A 21,607-nucleotide genomic window follows, 5' to 3' on the forward strand; every position below is an offset into this window, starting at 1 on the left:
TCCACACAATCTACTGATTCAGTTCATTACGTTTATGACATTTAATTTTAGGTACGGCAGATTATTAAACAGCAGAGGCGCTGGGGTTTATTATGTGCAGTAAATTAAAAACATTTGCTAAACAACCATTGCTCACAGTTTAGATGAGATTATGCACTGATTTTATCTCTTGTTCAAAGCAGCAAAGTGATCGGTTACCCTCTCCTTAGAAAGCATGTCTAGTGCATTCAGACAGTCCTGACCCATTGTCTTCCATGAATGTATTGACTGTTAGTTAACTGGCCTAGCAATATAATATATAGATACAAAAAAACAATAAATATAATATTACAGGTTACATATGACGTGTAGTCACGAGAACCCATTCAGATTGCACAGCATCATTTGCCTACGTATGAGAGTGTATTAGAACGACTGGTCAATTAACAGCCATATTGAAATCAGCGATCAATACCTCCATGGACACACGTTTTTGCTAATTAAGTTGTATTTAGAGGCACAAGGACAAAATGTCTACAGCCGCGACTTATAGCTATTTTCTAATACTATGGAAAAACATACTTCAACATATTTTCTTGTTGAAGAACTTTTTGTTGTAAAGTCATAGGAAAGCAGTGAGGGTAGATGTGCATTGTTCGAGACTTTCTATGGCTTTCAAAATACTATTTTTCCTTGACTAAACAGAATAATAACTCGCACATTAGTTGCCACAATTACATCTTTGTACTTGGTACATTTTGATTTCTTTGTACAAAGAAAGACATGAAATTGTTAAAAAATCCCTTATATATATTGTGCTTTGCTAAAAAGGTAGTCTGAAAGACATGTATGTATTATATTCTATTCAACGCTAACTCCTCTTGGAAATCGTTAGCCTTTACAAGCAGTTGTTAAGATACAGGGTTAACAAGCAGGCCTAGTCTCAGAGTATCCAGCCGATCACGGAGAGTGCATTGAGAGCATATTCCCATTTGCGTGTACCTTGTCCGTATGCTCAGACCTTACATGCACAGTTGGACAGAGTGTAACTGTGTCGTGAATTAATTGCTAAGTTAATTTACGAGAGGGCACGAAAAGGTCCACAGGCTGGAGAAGATGTGTCCCTGAACATGACACGGCTGCATCCAAACTGATCACCAAACTAACTGTTCAGGTGTGCTTCCAACTTGTAAAAATCTGCCTCAACCTATCTCCCAAATAGGTTTACCCCGTTCGGGGCATTTTGTGATGAGCCACCTGGTCTCAGTGTCACGTCAGTCAGGTGGAATAATTTTCCTGTTAAGCAGCTTCAATAAGCCACCTGAACACTACCAGACACAAGATGGAAATTGCAATATACGATGCCTGATTAGATTTAAATTTGGAATAAAACCTGGCATCCTACAGCCCAAACCATGAGTCTACAGTCACAGACTATCTGCTAGACATTTCATTTTCAATAGGCACAGCAGCGTGCACTCAAATTCCAATTATTTCTGGAGTTCAGCTGTCAGTACAGATTTACTAGTTTTCTCCCGTTCTTGTTATCAGTAACTGCAAATATGTAAAAATATGATTGAGAACAGAAAATTAAATATTTAACGTGGGTCTAATAATTCTCCTTGAAACATAAACAGAAGTGGAAGAAATGTACTGATGCTGAGGCGGAGCTGTCGAGCCCGTCTGCAGAGCGGTACACCATTAGAGGTAGTGTATTTGCCACGGAGCTCCAAATTTGCTCCGGCCAAGGGAAGAATCCTGTTAATCATGTTACCACTTCATCTGGTCTGGAGTTGGAGGCGGTGTGTGTTGGTGTCGTGCCAAAAGACTGGGAGTGCAGGCGAAAATTTGTTTCCTAACTCTGTGGGAGTTCATTTACCTGGTCAGTCCGGGCAGAACAAACTAAACGATCAAATAAACCACTTCACTTAAAGTGGGTGCAGCACTTTGAATCTTTATTTTTAATGTCCTGCAGTAGCAACAGATTCAGAGGGTGGCTGGCAGCATGGAAAAATGCAGCTCATGGATTTGGTAATTTATGGAAACATACTATATTATGTTTACATTGGCATTTTCTTATATTGTGTGTCTTTGTTGCCCAATATAACGCATTTCCTAAAAGTCACATCCATGTTTTCTAGCTTACAGTATTCGTCCTGTTGGCCCATTGCTGATTTGTTGGCAATTTAATTACCGTAATTAATTCACATAACCCACTTGCATCCAATTAACATTTAAAAAAAAAAACTTTAAAACAAAACGATTGTTAGGATAATGAATCTAAAGCCTGGTCCACATATTAATCAACTCACCTGTTGCAGTGTGCTTTGTAGCTGACACTTAGTTGCTAGCAGATGTTCCAGTCTCTTGTTGCCTAGGTAACCCATCTTGTTTGTTTCCCACCTGAACGTTTGTGGGTAAATCATCTACATTCACCCGATCATCCAAACCAGACAATCTGGTGGTGGGAACTAAATGGAGGGTGTGTCTTTGTGGCTGAAAGTCTGTGTTTGCATCATATGTTAAACATGGCGACTGGTAGTTCCAAGTATGCCACATCCTGTTTCTATAGCGTCAAATTGACACTTGAACATGCATCAACATTATATAAACTGCCTTAAATAACTGAAACCATTCTTGAAAAAAATTATTTGACGTATATTTTAGTGTTTTAGTTCGGCCCAAGTCTCATCCACTAACATGGAGGAGGTGGAGCTTATGACCTATACTGCAGCCAGCCACCAGGGGGAGCTCTACGTGCTATGGCTTCACTTTTGAGGAGCAGTTCCACCGTCCATCTTTATACAGCCTATGGTTGAGTTTGGTTTAAGTCGGTACCGTTCACTTTGCCTCGCCAAAGGAGTTCATGGCCATGTTGCCATATCACTGCTTGTCTCTTCCTGTGTGTTTGTGTGCAGAGTTTGTCTTGACTCACATGGCTTCCACCTCACTTATGCTTCACCTCGGGCTCCTCTTCTTCTTTGTCCAAATCTGGATTTGGTTTCATCACCTGACCAGACACCAGCAAGTGTAAATCTAAACCCCAGGCTTCAAATAGTCCCTTGATGAATCTGTGGGTGACATTTCAGACACTGTGCCTAAGTTTTCCCTATAGTCTGTGTTCTCATAACATCCTGATTGCGTCAGCTGTCTGAGCCTGTACAGAATTAGAGCGTCCCGTTAAGATCTCACCGGCTCCGGCTGTCAGTACAAAGGCAGTCACAGCATAACATCTGCCTCATATGCAAGCCGTTGCCAGATAAGCAAGAGTTGATCTCTTTGCACGAAACCAAGCATTTTACTAATTTGAGTGGCTGCAATGGAACAGAGTTCAAAGCGGAGCTGTGATTTGCGACGGCATCCTCACGAGAGAGGAGGCCAGCGCTGTTGGCAGTAAGACGAGCCACTGATTGCTTGTTCCACTCTCCACGGGCCTCTCAGATGGAGATGGAGAGTATTACTGGACAACAGTCCTCTGAAAGTACATGAAGATTACTGAGCCGAACGCATTAAGACAGACCACACAAACAGCATTACTCACCTCCCAGGTAGCAGGATCACAGCAAGTGGGACAGAGGAGCGCATAAACAGACTCCATTTGTTTTCTGTGTCAGGTCTAAATTGGGATTATAAATTGCAGTGTAGTTTAGTTTCTAAAATTATCAGTGGACGTTTCTGCATGAATGTAGGCAGATATCCACATACACATATGTCAATACATTTTGTTGAACACATTTATTTTGCTCAGTGCAGCTTAGAAAAATGATTTACAGAAGACTGAAAGATAACAAAGGCTCAGCTGCATATTGTTTGGTTGTAGAGGCTTGCTGATATAGAGACTATTTCTTAATCATCTGGAGTATCCGCAGAGATATGTCATGAGCTGCTGTTGCTGGGCAGCTAACATCTAATACACAAGGAAGTCTTTTCCTTTCTCTTCCGTGACGTTAATCCTGCTGTTTGCAAATGAGTAAAAATGGGTAAAGAGGTGGAGCAGAGGTGAGAAAGACCCACCTGTCACTCCAAGCAGCCCTTAATTGTGCAAAACTACAAGTTAAAGGTAGATTATATATCAATTAACTGCAGTACAGTTGTAATGAATGGGCAAGATAGATATAGAAACTGAAACATATTTGTAATGGAATGTAAGCAGGTTTATTTCTGATGTATTTTAACCTTGGGGCCATTGGGCATTGACTCGCTTTTGGAGTCAGCCCCCGACGTGAAGATGAAACGAAGAAACTGAAACTCCTGGAAGTTGCTTTTTGGTGTAAATGTTATGTAGCAAATTTAAATGTCCAGTTTGTGGGATATATTGAACGGTGATATGTACCAGAGTTGGCCTCCTTCTATTTGTTCCTTCAAAGCATGACTTGCGTTTGGTCAGCCTGCATTTGCCTGCCAGATTTCACCGAAGTATTTATGCATATTTAAAACTGACCTTCCAAGCAAAGTGTGGATATTATGGTGCTTAAGAACATTTCTTGACAGCCTGTAACCACATTATGTGCAGCATTGCCTACCCCCTTGTGTGTTGCCCTTAGTGGGCGAAACCTTAACACAGCAAAGATGTCCAGTATACCCGAGCTTTGTTATTTTAGGAGTCACACTAATTGACCACCTGTGACTGCCAAGTCAATGCTTTGGGATCTTGTTGGCTTGAGCTCAAGTGAGCCAGCCAGCATATCCAAGTGTTCATGTGATGAAAATATGGCTAACTGCTGCTGCTGCTGACTTTTTTTATTTATTATTTATTTTGTTTCTTCCAGAATGCAGGAGAGGGACCTACAGAGCACGTGCAGAAGGGCGCTGCTGCTGACCGTCTGTATGGTGTCTCTCTGGGGACAACTGACCAGTGCGTCGCACAGAAGCCACATAGGTACGGTGCGCATGCTCTCCATTGCTATTTTTCCGAGGATCAATGACTGAACGTAGCGCTGTCTTTCATAAAGGAGTTTTTAATTCATAATATACAGGAACACACATTCACATCGGGATGTACTATTCTGGGCATCTTGCCCAGAACAGTCAAAGTCTGCTACTACTGGCTGATCAACTTCTCTGCTTAGGAAGCTGAGGAAGAGTGCTATAACAGTCATTTTATTTATTTATACTTTTCCCCATAACTAGCTATGAGCCATGAAACTCAGAAAGTCAGATCTTTTGTCAGAAAACTACTCTCGAAAATAACAAAGCCTTTGGACTTCCAGGAAGAAGTTGTGTCGGACTTTGTCAAATACAACAGATGGGTAGATATTTCATGGATATTAATGGCAGCAAGAACAAAAATTAAATAAATGCATACAACACCAATAGCCAATCCTTGAGAAGTCTAGTTGAACAGAATTTCAGGGAAATGGAGCATTAGTTATTGAATTTTCTTGTATGCATTTTTGTAGTTAATTTCCCTAATTAACCTGTCAGTGATCCACCATTTACTCCAGTTTACAGATGTTACTAAACTAAAGCATAATATCAAACACACCATTCATTCATTCATTCATTATCTGTAACCATTTCTCCTCTGGATGGTCACCGGGGGCTGGAGCCTATCCCAGCTGTCATTGGGCGAGAGGCGGGGTACACCCTGGACAGGTCTCCAGTCTTTTGCAGGGCTAACACAGAGAGACAGACACCCATTCACACTCACATGCACACCTACTGCCAATTTAGAATCACCAGTTAACCTAATGAGCATGTCTTTGGACAGTGGGAGGAAGCCGGAGTACCTGGAGAGAACCCACACAGACACAGGGAGAACATGCAAACTCCACAGAGAAAGGCCTCAGTCGGTGCCACCCCCAAACATACCATGCAACTTTTTAAAGTCCAAAAGACATTTTATAGCCATTTTTCATACTATAAATAATCATAATAGGACAATGAAATGCAACATAACTTTATCAGTAAACTGTAACATAACACATCATGTGTAGGGTGATGTGGAAGGACTGCAGTTGTTGCATTGTGAATAAATTGGTACAGCAGCCACAGTTTGTTGCAAACAATTCTTCTTGTGCTGTTCTTATTTCACCTCGCTGACCTTTTTAAAGAAGACACTGATATAACTAGTTCGACTTTCTCCGTTTTAATGCTCAACTGCAAGTAATTCTGTGCACATGAGAATTCAGCGGTTTATTAGACATGCAAGTCAAGCTTCAAATGAAAAAAAAAAAAAGTAATACCAGTACACTAAGTGTGTGCAGGCATCTCTGTGTGTCCATGTTCAGGGGAGAAGACCTTTCAAAGCGATTTTCCTTAATGGAGAGATGTCCTGATCCCTGGGCGTAACGGTAGAAACTGTGACTACACATTGAACTAATGAGTCTTATTCCACTGGAGGACAAGCAGCACACGCAACGGCTAGAGGGAAACAGCTCCACTTTGAAAATAAAAGCATGGCCGGCAAAAGTCTTCGATATAACTATTGTACACGTTAAATGAAACAAAATGGTCCATAGCATGTGTCTTGTCTGGGTCAAATCAAATCAGTTTGAATAATACTAAGGAGAAGTACGCTCAAAACTGCAAATCATTTTCAACGAATTCTGCATGATAATGATGCAGTAGCAAGCTCATCATAAACAAAAAAAAATCCTTGTACTTCTTTTCTTTCTCATGTCATGACGTTTAATATGCAGTGGGATTGTTGGCTTTTTGTGGCTTGTATTTATTAAATTTAAATCACATACACTTAGTGGGTAGTATAGAACTGTGCCTATCAACAGCAAACTAAAGCAGGTAAAGTACAATTGGTATGCATACTGACAAATTTGAGTATATTCATAAGATAACCTTTAGTCAATTAAATTAAAATAAAGAATATATACTGTATGGCCAGAAGGACTCACCTGTCCACATACTTTTGAGTATTTTTTCTGTGAGGCCTTCATAGTTTGATCACTAATAGGCAGTTTAGACTTCTGCATGAAATTGATGCAGAGCTTACGGCAACAGCGCAGACCCTACGCAGACCCTAGCGCTGTAGCCTAACATGCACCTCCCCAAAAATGTAACTATGCGCCGCAGCAACGCAGACCACAAGATCTGTGATTGGTCCTCTTGGTAGTTGCGTGTTTCTGCTTTAGTATTTTCGGCTGCTTCTCCATCTCCGCAATTTTCGAATTGATTGTTTTGGATCAATACAGATGGAACTGAAGAGGTTCAGAGATACAAACATGTATGACTCGTGTTTGCCGAAATTTCACCGAAATCTAACCCTAACCCTAGTCCCCATGGTTGAAAGTGAAGCAGGAAGTAAAAAACAAAAATTAACCTGACTTGCAAAAAAGGCACAGCGTTTTTACAAAGCGAGCCAGACTGACGAGTGCACAAGCATAAATGGCTCGCACCGGCGCTGGCTATGTGCGTAAGTTACGCCGTTCATGTCCTGCAGTACTCTAAAAGAGCCTTAAGACTCATAGTGCTAATTAAGAAAAGAAAAACACGACTGGCCTGCAGAGGTCTGACCTCAACTCATCCAGCGGCTTATAGATGAACTGAAATGTTGACTGCAAGCAAGTAATGACCATAAAACTATAGTGTGGTTCTTTTACATATAAATGAACGGCTGTGGCATGCAAGACCTTGCCAAAAGAGTTCACGCGATGCTGACTAGCCTTATCAGAAGCAAATAAACCTCTCTGTATTTTTCAGTATAACAGAATGTTAAATCTGGCACCTGTGGTGACTTTCCAGCACTTCTGTAGCGATTTGCTTTACGTCAGCTGGCGCCTCTAGGTTTGAAATGGGTGGAAGAGGGGAGCAACCATGGCAACCAAGACAAGGCAGCCTACACCATCTGGGGGGATACAATGGAATGATACAGCATCTAGGAAGAGCCCAGGACAAGTTTCAGATTCTCCAGATAAAAAAGAGACACAGTGTTCACAGAAAGGATTAAAGTCTAAAAAAGAGGCCAAGTAACGGCGAGGACGGACGAGGATTACTATGGCTGTGGTACTTGCTCACAGGTGCACTCTGAAATAAGAGAAGGGACTGCAGGCAGATGTAATCACCCGTGTATGTGCAGTTACTCTCACTGCCAGAAGGGGGAGACAAAAGGTCCACACAACAGCTTTAAGAAAATCCCAGTATCAGGTTGTTTTCAGATGGGCTTTTTTTTGTTGTTTTTTTTTAATATGAATGCAAATGACACAATATTCAGGTGTCCACATACGTTTGCCCTTGTAGCATACTTTTCTTTTTTACCCACTGCAATTCCATATAGCAAATCACATGTTTACTCTCTGCCTCTTCCTGTGATCCAATCACTTCATTCAGTATTTCCTGAATATATTTCTTCAGGGTAGACTGACAGCATTTCACCGAATCCCATTTGTTTGACTGCAAACATGCTGGATAAACCATTTAATCTTCAGGCTTACACTGCACTTGCTCTGGTTTTGCATTTGTCCCGCTCTTGTGGTTTGTGCACTTATTCCTGTGATTTATTAGGAGAGAGAGAGGGGGCCTACACAAGTAGCCTGGCCCCGTTCTCCTCGGGCTGCACCGACACTTCTGTAATCACGTATCCTGTCCCTGAGCTACGGAGGTCAAGCCAAGGTGGGCCCAATAAACAAACCTCTTTAGCCCCTCTGTTTATTGAGGTAGGGGCTTTGCCAAAGCAATTGAACCTTTCGCCATGGCCTGACTGCAGCATGCTGAGCTTACAGCGCGCACACATAACCCCTATAATAAGACCACTGCATCCCCCAGAGCACCATCTACATTCATTAGCTAGTCATGAAAGAGTGGAGAGGGAGAGGAAGGACGAGAGAGGGTGCGAGAAGAGAGTGGACTGGAGAGAGAGTGATAACAAGTACCTTTCGGCTGTACAATTTGTTTTGGGCCCATCGATAGGATTTAGACTGATGATGTGACCGGGTCAAATGGGAGCCTCATTACTCTGCTATTTAGATACTTGGACACTTTTTTCATCACAGTAACTTACTCTGTCTAATTTAAAAATGGCAATCAAGCTCTCTGTGGTTTGTTGGTCAGTGTCTGTGAGGGCAGATGTGGTAGAGAGGAAAACAGGCGTGAAAAACACATTTGCCACAGAGGCCGTGTGATGCATCGTGGCAGCAGCTCCCTCTTCTCCTCCAGATAAAAACACTCTAAGCTGTGCGGTTTACAGGTCGTAAACTCTGTTAGATTTTTAAATATAAAGCATTAAACCGCACGGCTCGCGGATAGCTCCACAAATTGCAAATGCAAAAATGACTTTGGAGATCAGGTTTACACTCCTGTCCTATATTCAGGCACACACAAGGGGCCATGCAGCCTTATTAATAAGACCAAACTGTGCACTGGCTCTCATTTGAATTGAGGAGCATATTTCCATATTTGCTTATGTTGGAGACTTTCTAAAAACTGTGCAATGCACTCTAATAGCTCATTCTCAAGTTGATTTTCATGCTTCAGGGGATTTTTTTTGTGTGTGTTCTATGCAAATTGGCTTAACTTTTTTGCACTTCATTTTCAGTGTTTCATATTACGAACAAACTGATTCTCCAGAGCCCAAATTAATGGCTGAATCCAGCAGTAAATTTCTCCACATCGTCCCAGTCAGATTATTTAAGAAATAGAATAGAATTATTTAAGATATATTTGGATGTGTCACATTAATAAAAATTATAAATTAGAATATGCTTACTAGATAAAGTAGAATTGTTTTCTCATCCCAGCCTGGAGGGAAAAAGGCTATGAAGAGAACTATTCATGCTTGATGGGTCTTGATGAGAGTCAGCCGGCAGCAGAGTGCTTTTCTTAGGGTTTACAGCTTAGATAATGTTAGAAACTCAAAATATAACTTGTGACACTCCTACTTTGAATCATTCTGGGGAGGTTTAGCCATTGTGTTTTGAACAACAAGTGTTATTATGTTTTTTTCCTCCACAGCACTAGCACAAAGAAAGTTCTAGATGATCGGAATAGGGAAGTTTATTTTTATACTGCATAGTAGTCTTTTATGCTTTCCCAATTTCTGCTCCTCTCTTTATTCACACTTTCATGGATCATCTGACCACAACTAAAAGAAAATACAAAGCCATCTTTCATTGTGGTTACTGATGAAGACAATGATATACCAGCCCATTCATGCTTTTGAGTTTTATAATAATTAGCATATTAGTGAAATTGACAGGAGAAGTGAATAACATTGACCATCCTGTGACAATTCATTGTTCTCCTGAAAAACTTTCGGACCTTGCATTCATGTGGATGTTACTTAGACATGTATCACCCACCTAGACCAGACCAGGCACCCCCACCCCATAGCAATGACACTCCTTGATGGCAGCAACCATTCCCATCCCCTCAAAAAACATGAAGAACAGCACAAAGTGTTGACCTGGCCTCCAAATTCACTAGCTCCCAAACTGATCAAGTATCTGTGGGATGCACTGGAACAGGCCTGATCCACAGAGGCACCTCACCTCAGCCCATGAGACCCAAAGGCCCCCCACTAACAACATCCTGTCACCAAACCTGGACACCCTCAGAAGGCCCATGTCAATTCTCTGTTGAGTCTCAACTGTTTTTGAGGCACAAGGGAGACCTAGACAATATTAGGAAGATGCTCATAATGACAAGCCTGATCGGTGTCCTTGCTGGTGGGATGGCGGACTGTGCTGTGTGTCAGTGCTTGTAATTTTTTAATTATGGCCTACCAACACCGCAGATGAGTCTTTAGCTAACTCTGTTTAAATACATCTAACTGAAGTTAGATGTATTTAAACTGAAAATTTCAGTTTAATATCTGTCCTAAATGAATCAGAATTACCTGTGCTGAGGGCTTCTGACATTGCTCCCGATGCTAGATGGAGACATTACAGGTCAGCTTTGCCTCCACTGATGTGTGAGGGCAAGTGAGAAACACTGAAAAGCTCTGGGTGCTACTCGCAAGCACTATAACAATATATTACTTGTATAGATTCATGAAGAATGTAGCCTCCAAAAGTAAGTAGAAAGTAGAACATTATTATATCATTGTTTTCAGCTAAGCGAGGTAGCCATCACAGACGCTTCTCTGTGACATACACACGCAAACCTGTGACGTCACTGAATGCATTATAAGAACTGGATACTCAAAGATGGACCCAGTAGTTTGAATGATTAATGTTCACTGAGTGCAGGTTTTCCTGGTTTGCTTCTGTGTTGTGTGGCCCGCTGCACATATGCATTATTGTTCATCCCAGCGGCCCCATATGTGCCTCACCCCTCGGCCCTCAGACTTTGACCCATTGTGATGAGGTACAGCCAATATAAGTTGCTTTTTTAGGCTCTTTGAATGTCAGCATCTACAAATGTAAAACCTCTATGGATTAAAAATTACGCAGTACAACAAGTTATAATTGTATGAGTATCTCGAATGGGCTAACAGTGGTTGACGGGCCAAATACATTTTGTGCCAACCCATTTGAGTTTTGGCACCGCGTCCTGTTCCCTCAATATATTAATCTCTCTGGATGTGGATGGACGAATCCATTCTCTCCATTATCATCTAGGAATGAGAGAAAGATGAGATATTTGGTGAAAAATATAGGTGTTATTTAGGACCAAATAAATAAGTAAGCATCATTAGGGCAGCTAGCGAAATACAACAGATTAGAATTTAAAGTAAAGTAATTCGTATTAATCAATGTGTTTGTACTTTGCATTTTAAGCATATAATATTTCTACTTCTCCGACACATTTTTTCAAAGTTACTGGGATACCTACCGCAAAAGAAACATTTTTGTTCTCATAGTGGAATGAATCAGAGGAGGGAGGCACTGCCAGAGGTAGAAAAGGGACCAAAAGTGACAAATAGAAGAGATAGGAGACCCGCCAGATAAACTGTGCCGACTGCAAACAAGCCATTGGTTTTACTGGCAGCTCCACAGGTCAGTTTAGTGCCTCATTTGTCAGTTCCCCTACACAAATTAAGGCAAAGGATTTCAGATGAAGAGACATACCCGGAATCCCAGCCAAGACGGACCCACACTATCTGTGCATTTTCTACCTCATTATTCCTCATCAGGATCTCCACTATATGTGGCTTCTTCCAGTTTACTGGCCTGTAAGGAGCTATGTAATGCAGTACATGTACTATATCTAGATCTCTGTTGTTGTGTGATAGCATGCATTAGCCTGCCACACACTCCACATCAGGTCAGTGTGGAACCCTTGCCCAGAGATTGCGTGACATTATACTGCTCGGCCGCGAAGCAGGTCACCCCCACCCTGGGGAAGTGCAGGGATGCGGCCGCGGAGCATTCGTCCTGACATTTGGAGAGCAGGTGGACGACACAATGGTGGAGAGCTCACAAGTAGAGGGAGATTGAGATGGAGATGTGGGGCTGTTTGAGATGCGCTGTGGGGATGACAGGGGTCAGCTCGCCCCATCTCCCAGTGGCAGCTACGGAGATTAGAAAACCATCAAACGTCCTCTGCTATACGCATCTGAATGGCAGCTGTATAGATGAGCCATGAGTGGCTGCGTGTGGCCTTGATTGTATCCTCTGCGTGTGTGGTTGTGTAGCCAACAGAGGGGAGCTGAGGGACAGTGTATGTGCTGAGAGAATATCTATTCACATACTTGGGGGAAATCAAAGATCATGCATGACCTTTTGGCCAATGTTATGGTGATACAAATATAAATGATTATATATTATATTATTATAATATTATTATATTATTATAAGTTTAAAGGGATTATTTTTGGTAATATCTTAATTGTGAATATTTACAGAATAACTTCACTGTCAAACTTTAATATTTTGTACAAAAAAAGTCGAAAAGTCATACCAGTCCTTGAATTGTATGCTCAGGCTTGGTATTTTCTTTATTTTCTTCAGGAGGTTCCGTCATGGAAAGGCAGAATCTGGGTGTTTCAACCACCGGTCACTTTTATTTAAAATTTGATTTAAATACTGACTGACAGCTAGTGGGTAATCTGGACAATGAACTGACTTTATGGACGACAGAAGCCTCAGCATGCTGCACAACGCAAATCAACCTTACAGAATCTCAGACACATAATTGGTAGAAAGTTTTCAAAATAAAACCCCTCGCCATCTGATTTTACAACTTTTAAAACTGAACACTTTGTCAACACAGCCAGGCGGATTGATTGAAAGGCTTTCTGGAGCCAAACCTCCAAAAATAGCGAAGTTGTGAATGAACCAAAATCATCGGCAGCATCTGCGCGCTGACTTGTCTCTCACTTCTAATCGATGTTTTCAAGAAAACTGTGTGTTTTTGAGAAAACACTGCCTGACACAGTAGCTTAGAGTAAAATCTGTCCCAGTGTTTCATTGCAGCAGAAAGGACCCAGACTCAGCCAGGATAATATTCGCCAGAAGTCTTCCATCTCCATTCCCTCTCTAATTACAGCTCAAATGTAAACCCATTATCCCTCGCCACATTATGAGTTACCTCTAGCTATTCTGAAACGCACAGAAATGAGGATTTTTTTGGATTTTGATAGAAATCGAAGGAGGGCCTGGTGATAACAATTTGAACTGATGAAAGCAATTAGTGAAGAAGTGCTAACAGCATGGCAGTAATTGGGTCTTACAAACTAAAAGCCTGCCCTTACCCAGCAATTAGAGCAACCTCCTTTAAAGTTAGTCAATTGTATTGCTTTTAATGGCCTATGCTTGGCTGAAGCTTAGCACGAGGAGGTACAGTCCCCTTTCAAATTGGCCACGGCTCCGTTCCTTATCACAAGGTTTCTGTGCTCTGCTGAAAATTTAATGTGTTGAAAAAAAAAGTTTGAAGTGATTAACTTGTTTGTGATGGTGATTTACCGCTCCACAGACTGTGTTATATGGGAGGGTGTTTGATGCATTTTGCTACATGACATTAACTTTGGAATTTGTTACTTATTGCAGTTTATGTTTCATAAAGACGAATAGTGCCATTGTTCAGCTTTCAGACATATTGTTCTTAATGTGCTGCCTGGTAGTGTTGCTAATATTAAATGAAGGAGGGGAGAGCAGCGAGCTCATAACTCTGACACAGTTGTTTTAATTTGTAATTACACGAGTTAATGTTTTGGCACGTACTGCAGACTCCAGGAAAAACCACTGACGATAATTAGAACATAGAGAATAGGACAGGGGAGGATGGATGGATGGATGGACAGATAGATAGATAAAGAGATAGAGTGAGATAAATAAATGATAATCAAAGGGTGGATAGATGGATGGATGGATGGAGAGATGGAGAGATGGAGAGACGGATGGATAGATAGATAGACGGATAGATGGATGGATGGATGAGAGATAGATATATGGATGGATAGATGGATGGATGGATGGATAGACGGATAGATGGATGGATAGATAGATAGATGATAGATGGATGAGAGATAGATAGATGATGATAGATAGATAGATAGATAGACGGATGGATGGATGGATGGATGGATAGATAGATAGATGATAGATGGATGAGAGATAGATAGATGATGATAGATAGATAGATAGATAGACGGATGGATGGATGGATGGATGGATGGATGGATAGACGGATAGATGGATGGATGGAGAGGCGGATGGATAGATAGATGGATAGATGGATGAGAGATAGAGAGACGGCGAATGGATGGATGGATGGATGGATGGATAGCGAGAGAGATAGAGAGAGATGGATGGATGGATGATAGAGAGACAGATGGATGGATAGATAGAGATGGATAGAGATGGATAGAGATGGATGGATGGATGGAGAGACATAGATGGAGAGACATTGATGGAGAGACATTGATAGATAGATGGAGAGATGGATGGATAGATAGATTCACTCAGAAGCATCATGCTTCCTTTGTGTTCGTGTATTCTTGTACGTTCTGCTCAATAATCCTCCCAGTTTTTGTCAATAAAATATTATCAGCATGTTTTCCAGCATAACATCACAGATTACACATTAACCTCACTGATGTCTGCTTTCAAAGGGCGTTTCAGGGGCACTCATATTGACGCTCCAGGCTCTGAGAATGGAACATGGTAATATTTGAGTTGTGTTACGCTAAATGCTGCACATATGGCTTTTCAGCTGAGCCTTTTTCTAGAGCTTCCCACTCACAATATTTGTTTGGTGCATCATATCAATTTCATAACTTCAGAGGTTCAGGCGGGGATGTCCGAGTCGTGATGCACGCTGAAGCCGACAGGTGCAGGCAGCCTGAGATGTGTCAGTGCACGACCAATCCAGTTGAAGAAAGAGAGAGTATGGACTTTATGTTTGTGGGTCTTTACAGGACACCTTCTCTATCTACGTTATACACTATAATTAGTGCATCCAAGTCCAACATACACATCACATGACACAGCAGAAGTAGACCTGAAATCATGGCCCGAGGAGATTGGCTGATAGTTTAAGGGGTTTTCAAACTCGGCCGTAGCCACAGTGACGGACTCACAGACTGATCTGAGCTGCCTCTATCTTGTCAGACATATCTGATATTTACAACCTGTGCCTGGTGATTACAGACTTCAAAGCACAAAACCGACCGCTGAGTTTATAGTGATTTGAAGCGAAGGAATCAATCAAATGTCTGAAAGATGCCAAAACATGTGAGCATTTTACTATTATCCCATGTATATGCTACAGAAGGTGAATATGTGGTTGAGTAGTCATGTATTCGGCCTCAGAACATGACGTGTGAACACTAGTGGTGGGCGGATCGATCCAAATATCGATAATATCGATACCAACGTTGGTATCGAGATTGATCGATACCAATGTAATGAGATCGATACTTAAGTTTCAGTTTATCTCGTTTCATTAAGAGGCGACCTGACTTTGTCTAAATGCTGCTGCTGTCACAGAGCAGAGCAGGCTCATTTTGCTCCTCCTCCCCCCTCGTGTGTTTGTTGTACCATCACGTGACTCCGCGGCGCCAGGTGACCGATCACTGCCCACCGCTACCAGCCAGGCCTGGCCAGCAGCATATTACACACAACGAGAGAAAGAGTAGGGCTGTTTGGTTATATTTTCAGGCCGAAAATGAAACGATAGCAAGTTGTACTATTTGTAAAAAGGCTGTAAGATATAGTGGTAACACAACAAACTTGTATAAGCATATGGACATTTTTAACAAAAACTTTTATTGTGATAATAAAGTATTTTATTAAGTTTATAAGTAAATATTTTCTATTTACTTATAAACTTTGCCCAAGTTCTGTACTGGATTTTAACTGATTAATAATCCTAAAGGCAAATCACAAAAGACTGATGGTGCATCCACCTTAATTATTAAAAAGTATCGATATCGGTATCGGTATCGGTGATACTGGCCCTGTATTTACTTGGTATCGGATCGATACCAAATCTAGCGGTATCGCACACCTCTAGTGAACACCAGCATCCATAGCAGCTTGACTTAAACTGTCAAATAATTGAGTGAAGGGAGTTAATTTAAAGAGCAGCAGTCATTGGTAATTGGTGTAAAACATTGCTGCATAGCGCTTCCAAAAGAAGAGACATTGGCAAATTTTAATGGTTCCAGTTTACAATAATGCTGTCAAATATAGGCTAAAGATGTAGAGCTTAAGTAGTAGAAGTATCCACAACATAACATAATTCACTGACTCTCAATAGCAGTACTATACTGTCTAGTAACAATACCCATAGCATCATGAGAACTGCTTTAAAACTTAGAGCATGTTTTTGTCTGTTTGGGCCATAACCAGATTCCTATAAGCCCTGTTTTAAATAGTTTTTAAGTAAAATAATCAATTGCAATTCATCTTAAGGATTCTTTTTTTCTCTTCCAAGAGCTGGTTCTTTTAGCTTTTCCGTCATCAAGACCAGCACAGGCTGTCCACCAGCTCAACATCTGTCTCCAAATTGACATATGCTATTATTTCAAGATGTCTGAGAACACGTCGGGAAAGTTTAATGTCCTCTCTGAACGCTAATTCCCTGTACTTACTGTTAGAGATTTGCAGCCCACAGTGGTAATTTTTGCACATTTGCCTTAAAAACTGTCCCCTGAAACCTCTTCTCCATGCGGTTTGATAATATAAATCCTAACAGACATTTATGAGAGCTCATCTGTAGTCAGGCGATGTTGCAGGAGGAAGTCGAAGAGAAACCCGTCTTCTGTTCAGCCTTGGGTAGTTTCCTCTTTTCTTTTAAAGTAATGCTATGCTATGGCCTGGTGGTTTCCCGACGTTATTCACTAGAGGCTGGATACTGACTGAATAAAGTGAAATATAAGCTTCTGAAATGCAGTCTATCAATTCCTTGCCGCCATCTTCCGGCTGCGCTCCATGACTTTTTCGCCTTCTGGCTCACATCTCCCCAGGAATGAAGTGCAGTGTTGAGTGTCCACATCGGACCATAAAAACAGCAACCGAGGCTGAGCATCAAGTTTATGTGAACGGACTGGAGCATAAAATGTAATGGGTGGGACCATTGAAGTCCTCCTGAAATGGCTTTTTTTAAAAGGTTTGTCGACATATTTTTCAGCAAGATGGTCTATTAAAAAGAGGGACATTTATATTGAGCTGTCAGTGGCTGGACGGGTCAGATGCTCCTTTAATAGTGTCCTCAGGCGGCCCGCAATTCAACAGGGGATCAGTGCCGGTGGCTGCCTCACCACTAACGAGATAATATTGTTTTCCAGGTCAAGGTTTGATTTAGAGCAACTGGTTAAATATACCTCTCAGTTAGCGGCACTGTTAATGTAATTACATGACACTTTGATTCAGATGAGAATAATCTCTGATCCTCAGCTATGAATAATTTGAAGCAAACCATTCCTCTTATTTTCAGGCTGTGCTTGTTGCTCCACTTTTCACACGATCTGTCGTCTGCTTCTCCTAATGAAGACGGATCTGTCTGCTGTTCGGATCATTGTGGGTCTGCCGCTGGTACCGAAAAGTGCAAGTTTTGCCGTGGACCCTCAGCTCCTTTCTGTTGAACCGGTCCTCTGTGTTTCACGACATTGCCTACCACTCAGCTCTGAAAAGGCGTCAGCGGGAATCTGCTCGAGATGAAAAACACAGGAATCCAGTTGGAGAGCAGAGATGGCAGCCGTTTAGAGCAGACATGGCATCCGTTTGACAGATAACCAGCATGTGTGCATGTCAGATGCGAGACCAGAGACAGAAGTAGAGGATCTGTGGCTTCTCTTTTGTCTGCCTCTGTGGAGACCAACGCAGAGATGGTGGAGCTTGGCGTAGAGTGCCACTGGAAATCCAATTTCAGACATACCATAATGTGGATTTGACGCATGTTACAGCTCACCATGTGTCTGACGGTTTATAAACAGTTTAGTGTTGTGTTTCAGAAAAGAGAATCTTGTTCATGTGTATTAGGATCTGATTTGTCTCCATTTGAGTTCGATAGTCCCTCATCTGAACATAAGATACAACTACAAATCACATTCTTTGGTACTTCCATTTTCTATTTTTGCAAAAGAAAATATAAAGTGCAGTTCGGTCCAGATAAAATAAGGAATTAACGATATTAATAGAGATATGTTTAGTTCACTTAAACAAAGTTGTTTTTGTGTAGCTTAAACCATGATATTTACTGAGGGAGGCTCTCATTGAGTCATGAGTCATGCACCATCATGTTTCAAGGATCACCAAGGATCTCCTACATGAACAGAATTTGTGGAACAATGTCGTCTGCATAGAATGACACTGGAGAAATATCTCCATGTAAGATTAGCACAGTGCAGAATAGTTGGAGAATAGAATAGAAGAGTGTGCAATGGAAAAAATGCAGCGAGACAAGAAACAAAACCGAGAAGAAAGTCTGTTTTCAATGTCGCTCGGTGTGTTATGAAAGAGCTTCAATTCCTTTTTTGGCAAATCTTTGGTACAGAACAGAATACATGTGATGTAACGGTGAATGAGAAAATAAAAACTCTTTTAGTTGCACCTGAAGCATGATATGCGGTTATTTTACACCAAAAACGGGCACTGTAACTAAATGCTGACAAGAAACGCACACACCTACTTCTAACTTTGCTTTAATAGCTGAAAAAAAAAGAGGTGGACAGTAATGGGATTTAAATGCTGGACTGCTTTCATTCTGGCTAAAGTGCTTGCAGTAGAAAGAAATTCCTTGTATGAGATCTTGCAATGTCAAGATGAGATGATGAAAAACGAACATACAATATCTCAAAAGTGCCAGAAAATCACAGGTAATGAAATGAGACAAAGACTGTAATGGCTCTGTCTGAACATCCCTTATTACATTTTCAGTGACTGTCTAGAGAATGAGTAACCACGTCAAGACAACACTTACTTTGCAGAAAGCTTCGAGTCTGTGTATAAGTCTTTTCCTGCCTGTGTGCTGCTGCTGTTGCTGCTGCCGCTGTCCCTGGATTTAATAACTTCAGTAGCCTTTCACTTATAAGGCTGTATGATTCCTTGAGGGACTCCAATTGATCAGTCAGTGGTGGGCTCTTACATTGTGGCAGCCTGATGAATGGTACTGACACGGACTTCATCTAAACCACTAAAGCATACACTCTGGGAATGGGAGCACACGCTCATCTGTTTCTACATTCTTCCTCTCTACATATCGTCCTCAGTGAGTAAAAGATTATATAATAAAAGGAATTTCAGCTCTTTTTAACTGGCCTATGAGGGTAAAGACTGATGAGCAAGCAAAACCTGAACTTTATTTTTGTCACTGAAAGTCGCAGTGCTGCTTCCATATTAAAAAGATTCGCTGCAGTTGGGTCATGAGTGGCTAGATTTTTGGGGGGAGTAACCGAATGTGACCAAGTAAAACAAGGGAAAGTCCAGGATTTGTCAGCTTGGGTGTAACTTATGTTTTTTGGTTCATAATAGCATTTTACTTTTTCTTTCTAATCTTGTTAAATCTGCTACGTAGTTTATTCCATTAGTTAATTTAATTTAAACCTGCAGATGTGACATTTTCCACCACTTTGGCTGAATCAAGCTGGAAAAACAACAAGAGCAGTTTTTCCATTATGTATTTTTAATGCACTCTCATTAGAAATGAATGGAAATGGCAACACTTGGAATTACTTCCTCGATTGCTGCAAAAAGAAAAAACCTTGACGCTGACTTAATTTTGTTTTTGCCTTTTACATAAAAGAGTCGATGGGTTATGGGAGAACCTTTTTGAATCTGAGGTAGTGAACATTTACCCATGTGACTGATCAGCTGTTGTAGTTCCTAGCGAATGAGAAGAGTTTGTCACCAGACAGCATGAAACATGGCCAGTTACTAGTTGGTAAGAACATTATACGTATATTCTTGCATGCCAGACGTATTGGGGGGGAAAAAAAGAAACAATTTTCCCTCACGGTTGGCAAAGGTGCCTGGATTTGTTTCTTTTTTTGTTGTCTTTTTTGTCTCATTTCAAAACTTTGCTTCAAATTCACTTGAGAGTTGTATGGAAACATGGCTACGGACACTGTCATTTTTTGTCATGAAAAACTGGTATGGTAAGCAAATGTTTTCCTGCACATTCACCAAACACGAGTCAGTATTCATTAACGTTCAGTCCAAGTCATGTCTTTCCACATGGAACATTTAACTTTTATTTTGTTTTATCTCCCAGTTAATATCTGACTTTACTATATTCACCAGCCAGGCTCAAACTGGTGTTTGGTCATAGTGGGGTTCCTACACTATCTGCCTGGCTGTTGCCATTGGAAACGACGATCATGAGTAAGATGAAAACAAAAGGATAAAAAACAACAAAAGCTGAAAGATGCTTATCATTGTAACGGCAGAGTTGGTTGATAATTCTCTAATTCATCGCTTTGAGCGCCACCATCCACTCAACTTATTATTTTACACTGGCTGAAAAGCTTTCCAGAGTCCAGAGTAGTTTCATCTCTCCCTTCTAGGAGGAGAGCTAAATATTATCTGTACCAGTATTCATCAGAACAACACCCAGGCGGATGAATACTGAAATCTCTCTTTAAACTAAACTCCCGATTCTGTCTCCCTCAGATGTGAGTGTATTTCTTGGACCGTGCTGGGCCTGATTGTCAGCTCAGCATGTTTACAGCTGAGTGGAAATGAGTCAGTCTTTTCTGAATATGGTAATCTAATTAAACACTGGTCTTGTGAGAGATCACTCCGTGTTTCTCGCCATGCGAGAGGAATGAATGTTTCATAAACTAATACCTCTGTGTGTTCCTGGTCTCTCTGCTGCCACATTAAGGCTTTCTTTTTTCCTTTTTTTAAATGTGGCCATTTGAATGGTTTCACCTGGATCTATTTTTAATGCCCACTCACGTCTCCTTCTAATGAGTGTTTTTGGCTGTGTGAGGTTGGCAGCTGGGGTCTGTCGCGGGCTGTGTTTTACCTGGAAAATGTGTCGCAGTTATTTGTTTTCAGCGTGTCGGGGCTTTTGAGCCGACCAAAATGGGCTATCAGCGTTTGGAGCAAACAGGACGATTTGAATCATTATTAATTCATAGGGTGTCTCTATTGTATGGCCTACAACCTGAGTTTTTATGGCAGCTGCTGTTTCTGCGGTCGGGCCCTGTGGCCAGGACGTGACAGTGTTTTGATCTGCCTCTGCATCCAGAGACTGATAAAGGCCGCTGCATGAGGTGGGATTGAAACCGAGAATACAAACCGTGTATATTTTTCTGTCCTCTGTCCTTGTGTGTTGAAAGCGGGGCTTG

At 41.3% G+C, this 21,607-nt stretch overlaps 1 protein-coding gene across 1 annotated transcript in view; it reads left to right on the forward strand.

Moving 5' to 3' along the window:
* The window catches only part of tafa3a (TAFA chemokine like family member 3a), a 93,268-nt gene that overhangs the window by 51,503 nt on the left and 20,158 nt on the right, over positions 1-21,607 (forward strand). Inside the window, exon 2 of the mRNA XM_084542116.1 lies at positions 4,749-4,858. Coding sequence (XP_084398242.1) covers positions 4,750-4,858 — 109 coding nt within the window. The 5' untranslated portion in view covers position 4,749. The remainder of the gene's footprint in view (positions 1-4,748; positions 4,859-21,607) is intronic.

The sequence above is a fragment of the Chelon labrosus genome, assembly GCF_963514085.1.
Source record: "Chelon labrosus genome assembly, chromosome: 4".
In the NCBI taxonomy this organism is placed as follows: domain Eukaryota; kingdom Metazoa; phylum Chordata; class Actinopteri; order Mugiliformes; family Mugilidae; genus Chelon; species Chelon labrosus.